Here is a 19,008-nt window from a genome sequence, read left to right as displayed (position 1 = left end):
CATAACATCACTGCGACATTACCGCGACGGACATTACAGCGACTGCCCATAACAGCACTACGACATTACCGCGACGGACATTACAGCGACTCCCCATAACAGCACTACGACATTACCGCGACGGACATTGCAGCGACTGCCCATAACATCACTACGACATTACCGCGACGGACATTACAGCGACTGCCCATAACAGCACTACGACATTACCGCGACGGACATTACAGCGACTGCCCATAACAGCACTACGACATTACCGCGACGGACATTACAGCGACTCCCCATAACAGCACTACGACATTACCGCGACGGACATTGCAGCGACTGCCCATAACAGCACTACGACATTACCGCGACGGACATTGCAGCGACTGCCCATAACAGCACTACGACATTACCGCGACGGACATTGCAGCGACTGCCCATAACAGCACTACGACATTACCGCGACGGACATTGCAGCGACTGCCCATAACAGCACTACGACATTACCGCGACGGACATTGCAGCGACTGCCCATAACAGCACTACGACATTACCGCGACGGACATTGCAGCGACTGCCCATAACAGCACTACGACATTACCGCGACGGACATTGCAGCGACTGCCCATAACAGCACTACGACATTACCGCGACGGACATTGCAGCGACTGCCCATAACAGCACTACGACATTACCGCGACGGACATTGCAGCGACTGCCCATAACAGCACTACGACATTACCGCGACGGACATTGCAGCGACTGCCCATAACAGCACTACGACATTACCGCGACGGACATTGCAGCGACTGCCCATAACAGCACTACGACATTACCGCGACGGACATTGCAGCGACTCCCCATAACAGCACTACGACATTACCGCGACGGACATTGCAGCGACTGCCCATAACAGCACTACGACATTACCGCGACGGACATTGCAGCGACTGCCCATAACATCACTACGACATTACCGCGACGGACATTGCAGCGACTGCCCATAACAGCACTACGACATTACCGCGACGGACATTACAGCGACTGCCCATAACAGCACTACGACATTACCGCGACGGACATTACAGCGACTGCCCATAACAGCAATACGACATTACCGCGACGGACATTGCAGCGACTGCCCATAACAGCACTACGACATTACCGCGACGGACATTGCAGCGACTGCCCATAACATCACTACGACATTACCGCGACGGACATTACAGCGACTGCCCATAACATCACTACGACATTACCGCGACGGACATTACAGCGACTGCCCATAAGTGTGGAGTAGTGGTTAGTGCTTTGGACTCTTGACCGGAGGGTCGTGGGTTCAATCCCCGTGGAGGACACTGCTGCTGTACCCTTGAGCAAGGTACTTTACCCAGATTGCTCCAGTAAAAACCCAGCTGTATAAATGGGTAATTGTATGTAAAAATAATGTGTAAAAAAATAATGTAATTAAATGTAAAAAATAATGTGATATCTTGTAACAATTGTAAGTCGCCCTGGATAAGGGCGTCTGCTAAGAAATAAATAATAATAATAATAATAATAACAGCACTACGACATTACCGCGACTGCCCATAACAGCACTACGACATTACAGCGCCGACCGTCACTTACCAGGAACTCCCCCCCGCCCCCCTCAGTATGCAGGTTTTAATATGACTCAGCAGTGTCAGGGACACTCGTATTGCACAATTGCAAAGCAGTTACATACCAGGTTTGATGAAGATCTCTTGCAGATCGAAACGTTGATCATGGGTATAAAAAAATATATATAAACACTTTGGAGCATAGTATATAAGTGTGTGGGTACTATGTTTGTTTAACTTTAAAATCTTTCTACCCTGCACCTTGAAAGACTTTAGATGTGTGTATGTTTTCTCTTTGTTTACTGCTGTTTTGGCCCCAAAACTGCCTTTGGTGTTTTTCTTTTGTCTGCCGTCGTCACAATATGTAGAAACGTTTGTTTGCCCGTTTGGCAGGGCACCTAAAAATGTAATGTAACATCCTAAAATTAATGTTGAATACATGTACATAATACATCCCTATTTATTTTTGGTAAATATAGATGGTACATTCCTAAAATCCCCCTATTCTGTTTTCTAATATAAACAGAAAGTTCCAAAACAAAAAACATCAGTTGAGCTTGTTACAGTTCCGTACTGCTTTGTTTGTGTTGTGCTCTTGTAGTCCTGAATAAATATATCTTCAAAGAAACAAAAAATCACCATTTAATGTGTAACAAAAGCATACATTGGGATATCTTTGACAAACAACTGTGGATATTGGCCAATTGCAATATACACTGAGCCCTTGGGTTGAAGACTCACTCAAGTAAAGCTATGAATGCACAATTTAAGTAATAATAATAATAAATAATAATAATGATAAAAAAAAGCTTCTGCTCGGAACTCAGATGCAGGGGAATGGGGAAGAGCTGGAAGTCTCACGTTGTCATTGAAGAATTGGATCAAGCTTGCGCCTTGACAATTCAAGAATATTAGCGGATGTAAATATCTCTGTGATGTATTTGTAAGGGTCTTTTAACACTAGAACCGCCATGTGGGTCAGTTTGGCCCATTTTGCATTTAAAATGTTAATTACTCTTCCATTGTAAATCGTATGTATATGTCCGTTTTTGACTTTTCCTAAATATATGAATTAAATATCCAGACGGCGTTTGATAGCCAGAATCACAAAAATTATAAAGTTATAAACAGTTCTACCTAGAACCGCCACGTGGGTCAATGTGACCCATGCATTACAATACATGTCTTTTTTTTAAATAATATATGTAAGATATTAATTTTTTTTGTAAATGCAGCAAACAAGACACGCCCCCTCCTCCTAGCACACTTGTGTTTTTTTTTATTTCAAGCCTTTCTTTGTTTGTAGATTGACTACGAGACAGAGATTGCTATGAATGTGGATTTGTCAAGATGCAAACTCAGTGAAAGCCTAGTTTCTTATTTTTCAATGTACCTGGAGACAACAATCCGTCGTTTTGTTCCACAAATGCAACTGGGAATATATCAGAAGGCAATATTTAATCTTGAAAGTAGTCATTTTGATTGGAATACGGCAAGCTGCACTCAGATACATATGAAATGACCGGTAGGATAACAACTTATGTGCCTAATATGAAACATATTTTATATATTATTTTTTATATTACTATTAGGAAAAAAAAAAACATTTTGGTTTTACAGTTTACACGTGTTTGCACAATAGTGTTCAATGGAACTGCGTCTGTGTTACAGCTCCTGGATGCAGGCACAGTCAGCTGGCAGACGCGTACGCTCCTCCATGGAGTACAATGCAGCCGTCATAGCGGAAGTAGTGTTCTATTTTGTTTTTATGTAGTATTAGAAACAATGGTTTTGGTTTTATAGTTTTGTGTGTACATGTACCTGTTTACACCTGTACACGGGTATATGTACATACCCGTTTCTTTTGAAATGTATATTTTATTATATTTTTTCACTGTTGTAGTCGTGCTGTATATGCGCTCATTTTAATTTTCCATTTAAATATGGTGTTTCTGCGATGCAAATGTTAGATATGATGTTCATGAATAAAACTTTTCAGTTGTATCTGATAGTATGTCTTTACTTTTCATAACGAAGCTGTGTTTTTCGGTACCTCGCTACTTTTTAATTTTCTATATTTTAATAAGCTGCTTGGTGTAATCTGTATGTGTGTTATGAGGTATTGGAATACGCTTACATTTACTTTGTATAATGTGTGTGTGTATTTGAAAACACATTGTTACAATTATTCGTTTGTAAAACCTCTCCTTTGTATAAGTAATTATTTTTCTCCTCGCAACTGCAGTTTTGTGCAGGGTGTTTTTTTTTTTTTTTTTTTTTTTTGCACTAGCCCAGAAAGTTGAGTTAATTCATCATGTGACTTCACTCACATGTCTCTGCTGAAACAAACAAAAAAAAAGCTTTAAAAAAAATCTGATTATCTATGTGAGGATGGTGGGATACTGTTCAGGTTTTGCTGTCATTTGAGTGATCATGTATGAGTCAATTCCATTAAAGATCATGTTGCCAGTCGTAAACACGTAGAGAACAAGAAAGCAAATACGATGGCATCAAATGCAAAGCATTGCATTCTATGCTGAAAAACTTAGACCTAAGGTACTGTGCTCAAGGCGGGACTTTCCTGAAGTAAGCCAAATTAATCGTGTATTTAATTATTGTTTAGTTTATTCCTTTCCACACTACCTGTCTTTTTAATAAAGGTATAATTAGCAATGTTAAACCATGACCATTTCTTAATTTAAATTATATTATCTGATAATGAAGAAACGAGCTCAAAGCTATTTTTCTAGCTATACATTCCTAAGGAAATTTATGGCTTTACTGTGTGGATGTAGTTACTAGACACCATAAAGACATGCTGTCTTGTTAAATCATGCATTTCTTTCCTAATTCTTGTTAACAAGGCAGAATTAGGAAAGAAACAATTGGGAGGATTAATTATGCTTTTGCATTAAAAGGGTGTTATTTAAATTACAATCAGTAATACACAGCAATAACCTGTTTAGAGCAACGAATCAGTCAACACGACTTTTTTTAATCAGTTTTTCATATTTTATCCTGGTTATTATAATGCCAATAAAATGCTAAACTTAATTTTGTGAAGTACTGTAAATAGGATCACATAGTGCTTTTTTTTTTTTTTGTACATGTATTTGAAGGCAAAAAGAAAAATGTCTGTCCGTCAGAAATTATTTTATCTGTGTCAAAACTGAAGATTAGTTCATTGCGTTCCTGTGAAACACAAATACCATGCTACATTGGCAGCGGGGCATCTAGAATGAATAAATATTGCTTTTGTTTTGATAAGGCTATCAATTTATAAACTAATATAGTTGTCGCAATTGTATACATCTTGGTCCTAAAATGATGTTTTAAATATAAATTGTTGGTAAAAAAAGGACATGAACCTTACACTGAGTCTATTTCTTTTTGGTATACTGATACAGTATCTAATTATAATGTCATAACTGTAATCTGCAGCTGGAATTAACAAACTTGTTTACACAACAATTCTTTTGTCCAGCCAGTGCTTGTTCTGGTGCTATCTAGCCTTGCTGTGTCAGCCACAACCGCTGTATCTAACTGTTAATATCTCATAAACCATTTCAGCTTAAACTTTCCAGTGTCATGGAGACTCCTCATTTTAGCCTGTGACCTGAAATAGCTGCCATATTGATGTGTTGGTGACCATGTCATTGACACCAGATGTAATGTGGTTAGCCATATTGAGCTTCTGTGATGTTTTTGTTTCTGCTTTATAGAGACAGTAGACAGAGTTACTGTCTTCATAGTTGGTACAAAGCTGTTGTATTCAGTTATACTGTTAATTGGTCTTGTCAAATAAAAATTAACTGCTCCTCTGACTACATCCATGATGTAGACGACACATGCATTTTCAAATCTAATTGACCTCTTATTTGGAGATTCCCATGACGTTAGTCTCCCTGGCTTTGTTTTGTTTTGTTCACAAATTGTTAAACTTCTTTTTCCTGTGTTTTTAGATCCCTTAGAAGAAGAGTTTGGACGGTATGCAAAGTTGTGAAATATCTTCAGACAGCACTGATGATCCCCTCAGTAGTGGCTTGCAGAGAAATCGACGACCTCGAATAGTAGTGATTGGCGCTGGCCTGGCAGGGCTTGCAGCGACTAAAACCCTCCTGGAAAACGGCTTCACCGATGTCACGGTCCTAGAGGCATCTGACCGCATTGGAGGAAGAGTGCAAAGTGTACAACTCGGTAAGCATGAACAGCGTCTGACCGCTGTAATGTTGTGGGTGCGATTTTATTTCTTTTAAGTAGGCTTATTCTATCTAGTTTATGCTGTCTCAAGGCATTGCAACAGGATCTCTTGATCTAGTCCTCAACTTTTCTCTTGATCTTATTTTAAGAGGAGCTTGTCAACAAAACATTTGAAGCAGTTCAAATGAATGACACATTTGAAAGTCAGTTCTGGAAGTATAGAAAATAAACTTTGACAGTTGGCAAAGCAGGGCAAGTCAGTTTCCTTGCAGCTAGTTCTTTTTAAAAATACCTTGGTATGTATTACTGTCATGATCAGGTGCCAGAAATCCCAGCAATATGTGCCCATGTTAAATGCCCACTGAACTGGTAAGCAAGTCTAATTTTAATTCAGAATAGGTTTAGCAGGAGTTTAATTGCTTAGATAGCTGGTGTAAAACAGGATGTCATGATTGGTTAAGGAAAAGTGAACCGTTCTTTCGTATTTCATTCCTGGTGAAGCTGCAGAGAACTCCACCAGTAATGAACTGTAAAAGGTTGATCTCTGAAGTAAACGCTTTCTACCTCTTTCTTTTTATAGGTCATTTTGATGGGGTACCGAGTTATTTACTCCCGAGAGATTTATTTTAATGTAATATAGTACGAAATACACTTCTTTTTGTTTTCCAACCAAATTCAAATTAAATGTTTAAATATCTGTTGAAAATATGTAAAAAATATTCAATCATGAAAAACCAGCGTTTGTCGCAGCACTAATTTAGGGTGGCACGACCATAAACCAGCTTAGTTACAATAGCAAGGACAGCTTTGTTTTTCGTATTTTCTGAGATGCGTGCACAGCTAAATAATTGATTGTTAAGAAGACCCCCTCCCTTCTTTTTTTCCAGGACACGCTACCTTGGAACTTGGAGCTACCTGGATTCACGGTGCCAATGGCAATCCTGTCTTTCACCTGGCAGAGGACAATGGCCTACTTGAAGAGACTACAGACGAGGAGAGAAGTGTTGGCCGCATTAGCCTCTACGCCAAGAACGGAGTGGCTCACTACCTCACCAACGCCGGTGGGAGGATCCCCAAGGACCTGGTTGAGGAATTCAGCGATGTATACAACGAGGTGCGTGTCAGAGCTGCATTCTACACAATGGAACGCAAGCGTAGATAATTCCTAAACTTTACTAGAGTACAGGTACTCTAGTAAAAAACTCATGGCAATGTATTTCAAAGTGCATCTTTGCTGTAGTAGGTTCATTACAGTCCATTTCCAATGGTATGTGAATAATGTTGGGAATACTGTTCTAAAGTTGTCTAATGCCAGATTTAGATTTTTTCCAATGGTAAATTCTTTAATGAATGTAATTTCTGAGTTGTGTTGTGGGTTATCCTTGTCTGCTATACTAATTTTATTTCTAAAACATGTGTAGGTAGGTAACCTGTGCCATGTTTCTAATAAACAGCGTCCTACATAAATAGGGCCTTGTGACAATCGCGATTTCACGGGCTGCGCGGAAATCGTGATATTAGCCCAATATCGCGATTTTTACAATATTCTTAAATAAAAATAATTTCATAATTATTTGTATTTCATACAAAAAAAATCACATTAACGAAACTGTACAGTTCTGATATGTACCTGCGTGTAATGTTCGTCATGCACACAGTGCTGTGCAGTGATTATGTCCTGTGACTATATGCAATCTAAGCGGGAAATTAAAATACTGCACACTGTAAACAAGAAAATGGATGTCTCTAAAAAGGCTAAAAATGTGTCTGCGGCAGATCACATAAAGCAGTATCCAGCAGGAGTTTTACACAGCGATGGAGGTAAGCTCTTCTGTACGTCCTGCAACGTTACTGTAGATCACTACCAAGAATCGTCTGTTGACAGGCATTTAGATTCAAATATTCACCGAAAGAGAAAGGCAGAAATCCAGAGCAGTACTGCGACTGCTTTACTTGCAAAGAAACAAAAAATGGTGATTTCCATATTCCAACAGTCCACTTATTAAATTTTGACCTGACAGAGGCATTTGTTTGCGCAAATATCCCTTTTGAAACATTGTACAACCAAAAGTTACGGAAATTCTTCAGACTGAGTATAGCAAATGTGGAGTGATTCTTTCATCAGCCCAGCTGAGACATGAATACTTACCTAAAGTTGCAGGGTATCACAAGCAGGAGATTATGGAATTTGTAAAACAGTCTGGTTGCTTGTCAGTGGTCACACTGACGGGGCGACTGATACCCAAGATCAGTATGGGTTACACATTGTATTTGTTTTGCAAGACCTAAATGGTGAACATGCTTCTGATGTACTAGAACTGAAAGCTGTCCTTGCAGGTACACTTTACCTACAGGCTGTTAATTATGACACCGTTTCACAAGCTATTATAAAGTGCTTGAGTAACTTTGATGTTAATTTTGATGTCCGTGCATCTGTATATTTGCTGTTTTAAAAAAATAATAATAATCTGTACATGTAATTTATAACATATTTCCATGCACATTCCGCGAAATACGATACTTTACCTGTGACACTGCCGTGAATTTTAAAGAAAATTTCCACAATTTGCACAAAGCCTTATACATAAATGATTTATCAGGTGTTGTATCTTGTGCATGTTACACTTTGAATGTCTTTAGGACATCGGGACAGCCCTTCATCTGTCATTTGTTCCTCTTTGATAATCCAGTTTTAAAGTGATGAAGCCCTGCTACTTCTTCCAAACCCAGATTCACAGGGATCCCCATGCAGAGTTTTGGAGCTCAGTGATTTGGATTTGTAATGCAGTGGAAAGACCATCTGTTAACTTTGTTGGTGTAATCTGATTGCTCATTATGGAAAGTGGAGACTCATGTCTGGGTTTAGGCTGTGATTGAACCTATTTTTTAAAGTGGTATAATTTCTTTTGCATTTACATTAAATAAAATATTTTTAAATATACACATAAACTATAGAAAACTGGCTACGGCTATATTCGTTGCGTTTTGTTTTTGGAATCAAAAACAGCCAGCTTATCTCAGTACAGTTTTCAATAAAGAAACCAGACAAAAAGTATTGTGTTTTTGGATATCTAGTTTTAAAAGTTTAGGTGCATGCCTAGGAGTATTGCTCACATCAATCAATTTTTTTAAATTTGTTTTTGCCTCCTGAAGGTCTACGAGCTGACTCAGGAGTTTTTCCAAAGTGGGAAACCAGTTGGTGCCGAGAGCCAAAACAGTGTTGGCATATTCACCCGGGATGTGGTGCGCCAACGCATCAGACTGGATCCAGATGATTCAGAGATCACCAAGAAGCTCAAACTCGCCATGCTGCAGCAGTATTTAAAGGTGAGCCTATCTTGCTGGACTATGTTCTGAATATCTGATCAGAATACTGACCAGTGGCTTTTGACTTGCTGTAAAGATGGAAACCATCCAGGGGTGTTCAGCTGCTGGGAGTGCCATTTGCATTAGAAACTTGTTTGAGGCTCATGTCTGCTTGGTCCTTTGCACAGGATTGTTGCCATCTTGACTGAGCTACTACTTTTTTTTGACGAATGCAGACTTGCTGGCATCATCTGGACTGTGTGTAATTGTTTTATTCACTATATTGTGTGTAAACAGATCTTGTACTTGAGCAAAGGCACATTATGTAAAGCATATGGTTTAATGCTAGCGAGACGAGAGAAGTGACTGAAATGTTTGCACTGTCAACATGTTGACTTAATTCATCTAGGCTGGGTAATTAAATGCTTCCTCTTAGTTATTGGAATACACATTAAGCACACAAGGCCTCGCTTGTTTAGTTGAGGAATCCTCTTTGCTGCTGCGCCACAGGCCGACAGGCCATTCAACTTTGTATTTTTTCCCAATTGTAGTCCAGTCGATGTTCTTGAATTTCCTTGTGCATTTAAAAGAAAGTTTAAAGACAAATAATTTTTTTTCTTTAAATGTCTGTTTTGTTTTTTCAGGAAAGCTACACTATTGTCCTTGTCTTTTGAATGAAAGAAAAAAAGGCAGTGGTATTGCGCATGCACTTCATACCACTGTGTTTGTATACTTTCTGAGCTACATGAGTCACGTTTTTACATATAACTGTATGATACTATTGATGAATTGGGTACGACAAATACTTTTGCCAAATCAAAAAAAAAGTTTATTGCAATTGTATGAGGAAATGTAATGTGAATAAAGGGTTTTTATTTTTTAGATTTCTAAAAGTTTATTTTGCAAAGTTTCAATGCCTAATCAAGGCTAATAATGTGTTTGTATGGCCCCAATCTGCAGTGATCTTGTAGGAGATGCTTATGGAGAGTAACAGGCAAGTAAATCATCGCCATCTCTTTATTGAAAGTGAGCTTTCAAACTTAACTCCTGCCAGCACACATTCATGAGAACATGAAAATATAGGAACGTGAGGAGGCTGTTCGGCCCATCGGTGTTAGTCCGGTTCCTAATAGCTGCTTGATCTCAAACATTTATAGTCGGTCTTGAAGGATCCCAATGATTCAGCATCAACAGCATGGCAAGGTATCCCATTCCATACCCTCTCTCTTCCAAACTTAGGCGGATGGAATCCTACTTCAGCTTGTTAAGATTTCATTATGGTGCTGATTTAAATAAATTTGACTTCATGTAACTTTAGTATTAGATGGAATGTTGTCTTGTTACCTTGTATTGTACTAATCTAAACTATAGACTAGTTTCACAGACCCCAATCAGCATTCATTTTGGACTATCACATGTTACCTTAGGAAAGGGTTTCCAACTAGCTCTGATCAGGGTCTGTGTTATAGGTTTATACGATTTCAGTTACATTGCTTTACCCACATTCGTCTTTCATAGATGTATACAATAGTGGGTATCAAGTCAGTAGTCATATGTATCTTTTTAGTGCTGCTATGGAAAACAACATATTGACTTCAGAACAATGCAACTAGTTAAGTGGTAACTACACATTAAGTGGTAGCTACACATTAATAGCCTTAAGTGGCTTTTGTTTATCACCTGGTAAATTTACTTTTATCCTGGCCCCCTGCATAAATGTCTTTCCATTACAAAACATTGAATCAAAATTTTCACTGGCATAGACTCTCAACCACAAAGTTTATAGCACCATCTAGTGACTGGGATGGTCAGGTGCTTTTTCACTTTCCTGTGGATTGTATATGTTAAGACACTGGCTGCAGATGCAGTATTTGATTTGATGAATTCAATTTCAGTTCAACCTGTCACATTATTGTTTTGCAAAACACTTGTAGCCTAGAATAGCACATTGGGGCTTGATTGTGTGTGTGTGTGTGTGTGTGCTTTTTGACGTTTAAATCTATTGCTCTTCTGAAACTGGTAAACTACTAGGTACAATAAATGCTAGGTTTTATTCTGATCTGTAAAATTTGTTCCCCAAAAATAAATCTGGTAGCCCACAAGGACAAAAAGACAGCCCCTTTTTTATATGAGATCTGTGAGTATTTGGGGGGGGGGGGGGGGGTCGAGGGCAGTGTACACTTTTCTTGAAAAAAAAAAAGTATAGCATTTTTATATAGCTTGAAGTATTACTATAGCCAGCAGAGAGGTGATTTTTGTCACAGTTGATGATATTACTTTTGGTTGAGGAAAAGGATCCTGTAATGTTTGTTTGTTTATTTTCCAGCTCTACGGAGCGCTCCAGCATCGCCAGCTCCAGCTCTGGAGCTCAGCTCGGAAAACTGGCAAGCTCCACTCCGGCTCCAGAGCTCCAGAGCATGGCCAACCCTAATTCCACTAGTCACTGTAAATAAACTGATGGAACCCTTTTTATTCCTGAAGGTGGAAAGCTGTGAGAGCAGCTCCCCCAGCATGGACGAGGTGTCGTTGAGCGAGTTCGGGGAGTGGACAGAGATCCCGGGAGCCCACCACGTCATCCCCAGCGGCTTCATCAAGATCGTGGAGCTCCTGGCGCGGGATATCCCCGAGAGGGTCCTGCAGCTACAAAAGCCCATCCGCTGCGTGCACTGGAACCGGTCAGTGCGCAATGAGATCGCAGAGAGCGAAGACCACAACAGCGACCACCGGTGCCAGGGCTATCCCGTCTACGTGGAGTGCGAGGACTGCGAGTTAATCCCTGCTGACCACGTCATCGTCACGGCCTCGCTGGGCGTCCTGAAGAAAAGTAATGAGGTCCTGTTCAGCCCCGGGCTGCCCGAGGACAAGGTGATGGCCATTGAGAAGCTGGGGATCAGCACCACTGATAAGATCTTCCTGGAGTTCTCAGAGCCCTTCTGGAGCCCAGAGTGCAACAGCATCCAGTTTGTGTGGGAGGACGAGGCACTGCTTGAGAACCTCACCTACCCAGAGGAGCTCTGGTACAAAAAGATCTGCAGCTTCGATGTTCTGTACCCGCCTGAGCGCTACGGTTACATGCTGAGTGGCTGGATCTGCGGCGATGAGGCCCTCACCATGGAGAAATATGATGATGAGACCGTTGCAGAGACCTGCGCTGAACTGCTGCGGAAATTTACAGGTGTGAGGTGGGAGGTGGGGGGGATAAGTTCAATGTGTAGTGAAATACAAGGAAGCAGGGAAACACTGTTGCATGGGGTGTTTTTGACTTGCTCTGTACATTTTTTTTTTTTCTTCTAAATCTTGAGAACCGCTCATTCAGTTGCAAAGTTCATGACAAGCCAATGTGTCTTGGCCAGAAATTAGCCCAGCTAATTCAACTGCTCAATTTGGTAATTTCTGCCTCCTTGAATTTGATTTTTTTCTTTTAAAGTTAATTAGAAGTTAGTTGCACTTTGTGTCAAAAGAGAGCTTTTATAGTGCCCCATTGATATTCAGGACTTCTCTCGGCTCCTGTCGGTCTCACTCGGCCATTGAATGGTTTTCTCGGCTTTTTCTGGAGAAAAAACGACTAGAGACCTGTCTTTTACGTCTTTTTGATGAAGGGGAAGGGAAAATTGTAATGTCGGACCTGGTCCGACATAGGACCGCAAAGGGTTAAGACACCAAACTACTTGTTTTTTTCACCCAATTTAGAATCCCTGAAATGCTACAACAATCTATAAGGAAGTGGGTGTCAGTGACGAAAGCACTATGAGCCGCATTCTGAGTAGTTCTGGTTAAAATAAATAAATAAATAAAAGTAGTGCTGGATATTTGAAGTGCCGCGAGACTTTATTCTCTCGTACGTGATTCTCGGCCGCTATCTTTAAGGATTATAGAAACTCAGTACACTGCATGTTCATTTCATATTGAGGTCCAATGGTGCAGTGTTTTATTTTGAGCCATCTATGATTACAATATATATAGCAGTGACCAAACATGATTATTTTGGGATTATTTTTTAAAACATATATTCTCATCTCTACCACATATAGTATGCCTGATCCTGTTGCATATTACATAATATGAAAGGAAATTTTTGTGGCATTTCATTTGATATGTTACATGCATGCAGTGCAAACTATCCAGTAGTTAAACATACATAAATGAAAACAGTGAAAAACAGGCGGAAATAGGACTGAGTGTAAAGAGTTAAAAAAAAGAAATTGGAGCGCTGGTTAAAAAGAAAAGCACTTTTTTCTTCTGCTGCATGCAAAAACATCATGTCAGGCAATGGAGAGCGCTCTGTTTCACAGTGATTAGGTCTCCTGAAAGCAGCTCATTTTAAAGCAACACCAGTGTGAATGATGATGCAGTAAAATATATATAGTTTTTTATATGCAGAAGTGTCTTTTCTTTTGCCATTCCCCTCTAAAATTTTGGAATCCCCCCCATTGGCTGCAGCATAGGGAGGAAATCCCCCCAGCACACAGAAATGAAATTCAAGCCCTGGGTCCCGAACAAAATAAAATTCCAGCTGTGCTACATAAAAATAACATGACTTATATTCAAAAGACTGGGAATCGAGATGTACCCAGTCCTCATAATGGAAGTAACCTCTCATTCAAATGCTGCTCTTTTAAAATATATGAAACATGTTAAATGCATTGTATTATTATTTTCTTAGCAGATGCCCTTATCCAGGGCGACTTACAGTCGTAAACAAAAAATACATTTCAAGAATCACAGTACAAGTATTAATACAATTGAGGGCAAGATAAAAGTACAATGACTTCAGTTCTAGTAAGTACAAGTATATTACAAAATACGAATCAATATCGGAGCAGATAACAGTGTCAGTGATAGTTACATCAGGATACGATTAAATGCAAAATACTACAGACTGAATAACACTTGTGGCAGATTACAGTACAGTACTCTGTAAAGTACAGGATTAAATGCAGTAAAATAGGGAGCAGATAAGAGCAAGTAAAGTGCATTAAGGAAGAGTGATAGTGTCCAGAGGGAAAAAAGGAGTTCTACAGGTGCTGTCTGAAGAGGTGAGTCTTGAGGAGGTGCCAGGAGGTGGTCAGGTGTAAGGAACAAGACTAATAATAATAATAATAATAATAATAATAATAATAATAATAATGATAGAGAGAGAAGTGCAGAATACTTAAGCCTAAACTACATTTTCTGTCCTCACAGTGTTTTAAATGCAAATCTTAACATCGTTTGTTTTCTTTCTTCTCTCTTTAAAGGGAACCAAAACATTCCGAAACCTCGTAGGATCCTGCGCTCGTCCTGGGGAAGCAATCCACACTTCCGTGGGTCCTACTCCTTCACACGTGTCGGCTCCACCGGGACTGACGTGGAGAAGCTTGCCATGCCGCTGCCTTACACTGAGAGCACAAAAGCACCTGTAAGTGCACCACATCGCACAATACCCGAGAACCAGAAGAAAGACCTTGGTGTTGTAATAGACTAATAGGTGTGGCCAGATGTGTAGAGTACAAATCAAAGGAGGTTGTGATGACGTGGTATATAACGCACTGGTGAGAAGGCACTTGTGTAGAATGTGTTAACTAGCCACATCGTTGATGCCGAATCAATGATACCGGATTCTGCTGGGTCAGTGCCCCTTTTGAAACTTTGAAAAATTTGAAACTCAAATCTTCACCATTAATTTCCGTTTTTTAATAACCACGTGTATATAGCCTGAGGGGAAATATTGTGCCTCATGAGAATAGAAAAAACAGCCTAGAAGTAGTTGCTCTCTGCATTGAATGATTCAGGATTAGGGTTATCTTTGGTTCAGATAATGAAGACATGGAGTTTGGCGGAAATTTTACTTGTTTATTTATTTTTTAAATGTAGCGACTTTTATTTTAGAGTTTTTCACCTACAAATGTGTTTTTTCATGATTTTTGCACTGGACACTGCAGCTTTAAGGTTTAATGTTCGTTTTGTGAAAAGATTTGAAATGATAAAACAGTGTACATACTGCAGAAGCTTTGAAATGTATTTCACCAGTCATTAAATATGTTAAATGCACTTTTTGATTCTTTATCGTGACTGTGAGCTGTGCTCTACCTTTTGAATTTTTAAGCATGTCTGATTGTAAACTTAATCTGTCTACCTAATGTTAATACTCCCTATGCAATAATGCCTGTAATTTTGCCCCTGCCTGAGTCAACACCACCCCACCCCCGCCCCACCACCATTTTTGCCTTAACGACAACTTTATGGCCCTTGGGCGTTGAATTAGCAACCAATGGCTTTTGTTCATATAAACATTTCCAATAAGACTGCTTTCCTGGACACATTCCTCAGCTGATCCACTTTTCAAATTCTTTTTTTTTTATGAAACAATATGAAAAAAAGAATAATCTAGTTTAAAAACTAGACTCCCTCTTCCCCCGATTCCAATCTGGTTTCCGTCCTTCCCATTCCACAGAGACTGCTCTCCTCACCGTCCAGAATCATCTGGCCAACTCCTCCCACGCTGGCCTCTCTTCAATTCTCATTCTCCTTGATCTTTCCTCTGCCTTTGACACAGTCGATCATCCCATCCTTCTCTCCACCCTTTCCAACCTCGGCATTTCTGGAACACCCCTTAGCTGGCTGCACTCATACCTATCCTCCTGCACCTCTGCTGTTGCTTTCAACAGCCTCACCTCTCCCTCCTCCCCTCTGACTGTTGGTGTTCCCCAGGGCTCTGTCCTCGGACCCTTGTTATTCTCTCTGTACACCTCACCTCTTGAAGCTCTAATCTCTTCATTTAACTTCCCCCACCATTTCTTTGCTGACGACACCCAGATTTTCTTTTCCTTCCCTTCCTTCACCCCTGACCTTTCCACCCATATAACTGCATGCCTGACTGCTATCCAGTCTTGGATGGCACGCCATTACCTCCTCATCAACCCATCAAAAACTGAAATCCTTTTCTTCCCCTCCCCTTCTTCTCCCCCTCCCACCCCCACCATTTAATGTCCTCCCCTGTCCCTCATTCCGGTTAACTCTGCTTGCAACCTCGGCGTCATCTTTGACGCTACCCTTTCCCTTGCTGATCATATTTCGGCCACTACACGCACCTGCCGATTCCACCTATTTAACATCTGCAAAATACACCCCTCCATCTCTTTCTCTGCCGCTAAACTCCTGGTTCATGCTCTCATCTTCACCTGCCTCGATTACTGCAACTCCCTTCTCCTTGGCCTTCCCTCCTATGCCTTCACACCACTACAGCAAATTCAAAACGCCTCTGCCCGTATCATATTCAACCTCCCCCGCTCCTCTCATACCTCCCCTCTTCTCCTTCAGCTACACTGGCTCCCTGTTTACTATCGCTGCTTATTTAAATTCCTTACTCTAGTCTATAAATCACTCCATGGTCTCGCCCCACCCTACCTGGCTGCACTTATCACTTACTATGCTCCCTCCCGTCCCTTACGCTCTCAAACTCTGTTGTCCCTCTCGGTCCCACCCTCGCCCTGTGCCCAATCCCGTTTCCGTTCCTTCTCCCTCCTGGCTCCCCTTCATTGGAATAAACTCCCACTCCATATAAAACAGTCACCTACACTACGCAGTTTTCGCTCCTCCCTTAAAACACATCTTTTCACCCTAGCCCATCCCACTGCGTGCCCTAGCCCCTAACCCCCGGTCAGGACCCTGCTTACTTGCCCAACCCTGCCTTAGCCTCTGTTCTCACAGTAGCACCACTCTCTACTTCCTCACCCTTGCTCAATAAACGTACCTTCTTCCTTCCGCCATTTCTCTTGATTGTACCGTTTAGCTTAATAATTATAACGCGCCTTGGTCAAAGGCGCTATATAAATATAAATAAATAAATAAAATAAATAAAACACAAAGTTTAAGAGGTAGGATGGACGCCCCACCCTGTGTTTCTTCTGTTCTGATCTACTGATATGCCCAAAAGATTGCGACATTAATAAAAAAAAAAAAAATGTAACATCATGTAACCAAAGAAATGACAAAATGATATAGCAAGTGTCTCCCGGAAGCCATAATAGTAGTACAGTATTTCATGTTAGATTTTTAAATGTCACATTTTTCTATTTGTTAGTTTTTTGTTAAATATATTGAAAACTACAAAGCGGTATGTAAGTCAAAATGTTAACATAACGTTGTTCAGCAGATTTCATTCGACTTTATGAAGCTAAATTAGTTAATTCTATAAGGTGATGGCCATAGCTGTACTCAAGTGCTGTAAACATTGGTGTGAATTTCAGCATGCAATTCCATGCTGTGCAAAATGATTTTTTTTACCCACTGACATTTACTTTTTGAAGGCTCTGCAATCTGAAGTTTATTTTGTTCTATATCCAGAAACACATCCATTTATAATACTAACGTGACTGGATTATGCAATGTTATTGCTGCACTGTGATTCAGTTTACAACAGCAGAGTGGTTACTTTATTCACTGTATTCCATTTGTAATGTGTGCATGTAATGTATGTAACACACCTACTTAATAAATTAAGCCAAACATAGGTTAGATTGTATTAGTGAGGTATTATTATTTGTTTATTTAGCAGATGCCTTTATCCAAGGCGACTTACAGAGACTAGGGTGTGTGAACTATGCATCAGCTGCAGAGTCACTTACAACTACGTCTCACCCGAAAGACGGAGCACAAGGAGGTTAAGTGACTTGCTCAGGGTCACACAATGAGTCAGTGGCTGAGGTGGGATTTGAACCGGGGACCTTCTGGTTACAAGCCCTTTTCTTTAACCACTGGACCACACAGCCTCCTAGTTGCACACTTGTACTTTTATTCCACTGAATATTTATTGCATTGCCAGTGAAATTAATACATTTAAAAACAGCAGTGCTTAGATAGCCACTTGTTGAATCATTTAAATGGAACCTATTATCTTAGCTATGGGATGTTGCACTGCATTAACACGTGTGTTTGTTTTTTTGTCCCATATCTATAGCCTCTGCAGGTTTTGTTTGCTGGAGAAGCGACCCACAGGAAGTTTTACTCCACTACCCATGGTGCTTTGCTGTCTGGTCAGAGAGAGGCTGCTCGCCTCATTGAACTGTATCAAGACCTGTACAATGCAGAAACTGCTAAGCCTAACCGTTAAAGAACCACTGACTAGTGATACAATTGTGTGTCTAATTTTATCTTTTTATATTTAGTAGGATGTCTTTTTTTTTATTCACTTAACTGTTTTTTTCTTCTTTTTTTTAATTAGAATTGATTTTGAAAGGTTTTGTAATGTTGGCTGAACATGTTTCTTTTTTAAATTTGAATGAATACATTAACAACTCATCTTTTATTTAATTTTTTTGTACAGTAAGTGCCTTCTGTATTAAAATTAATGTTTTAAAAACTAATAAAGCATATCGCATTATTGATCCTTACTTTTGTTTTAGTTTTTTTTTTTTTGTATTTTATCCTTTTCTATGTAATTTCATCTGAACGTCATCCTGAGGTTCCTATGGTATAAAACTGAAATACCAGCTGTACCAAGTTCACATATATAGTGTGATGGAAACTCCTTGGCAGAATGTTACTATGTCCTTCGCTCTGAGGTTAAAGATGTTTGGCTAGTGCCTTCATTGCTGTGACCTTCACTTTGACCTGTGACCCAGTACAGCTGCCATATTGTGGTTATATGGTTTTTGGTTTCCAAATATTAAAGGCTAAAGATCCCTTTGTGGCAGTGCTTTTACAATTTTTACCTCTAATATCTGACAACTTGGGGTACAGAATTCATATTTGCTTCAATTCAGAGAATCTACTTCAATATGTAAGCCCAATTCTACAAACTGTAATTCCATACAAAGTACGATGCATGAAGTCACCTGTTGCTTGTTAGAGTGTAAGACTAGTTGATTGTAGCAGCCATGTATATTTATCTCTTAACTGTTATGTTATTTACATGTACTTGAATTGAAATCCC

The 19,008-nt window shown here is 40.0% G+C and overlaps 1 protein-coding gene across 1 annotated transcript in view; it reads left to right on the top strand.

Moving 5' to 3' along the window:
* Positions 1–18,466, top strand: part of LOC117421518 (spermine oxidase-like) — a 32,750-nt gene extending 14,284 nt beyond the window's left edge. The window contains exons 2-7 of the mRNA XM_034036017.3: positions 5,552–5,786; positions 6,677–6,903; positions 8,943–9,116; positions 11,577–12,270; positions 14,333–14,493; positions 18,034–18,466. Coding sequence (XP_033891908.1) covers positions 5,579–5,786; positions 6,677–6,903; positions 8,943–9,116; positions 11,577–12,270; positions 14,333–14,493; positions 18,034–18,186 — 1,617 coding nt within the window. The 5' untranslated portion in view covers positions 5,552–5,578 and the 3' untranslated portion in view covers positions 18,187–18,466. The remainder of the gene's footprint in view (positions 1–5,551; positions 5,787–6,676; positions 6,904–8,942; positions 9,117–11,576; positions 12,271–14,332; positions 14,494–18,033) is intronic.
* The last annotated feature ends 542 nt before the right edge of the window (positions 18,467–19,008 follow it).

The sequence above is a fragment of the Acipenser ruthenus genome, chromosome 1 (assembly GCF_902713425.1).
Source record: "Acipenser ruthenus chromosome 1, fAciRut3.2 maternal haplotype, whole genome shotgun sequence".
Classification (NCBI taxonomy): Eukaryota; Metazoa; Chordata; class Actinopteri; order Acipenseriformes; family Acipenseridae; genus Acipenser; species Acipenser ruthenus.
This window is presented reverse-complemented; position numbering and strand designations above follow the sequence as displayed.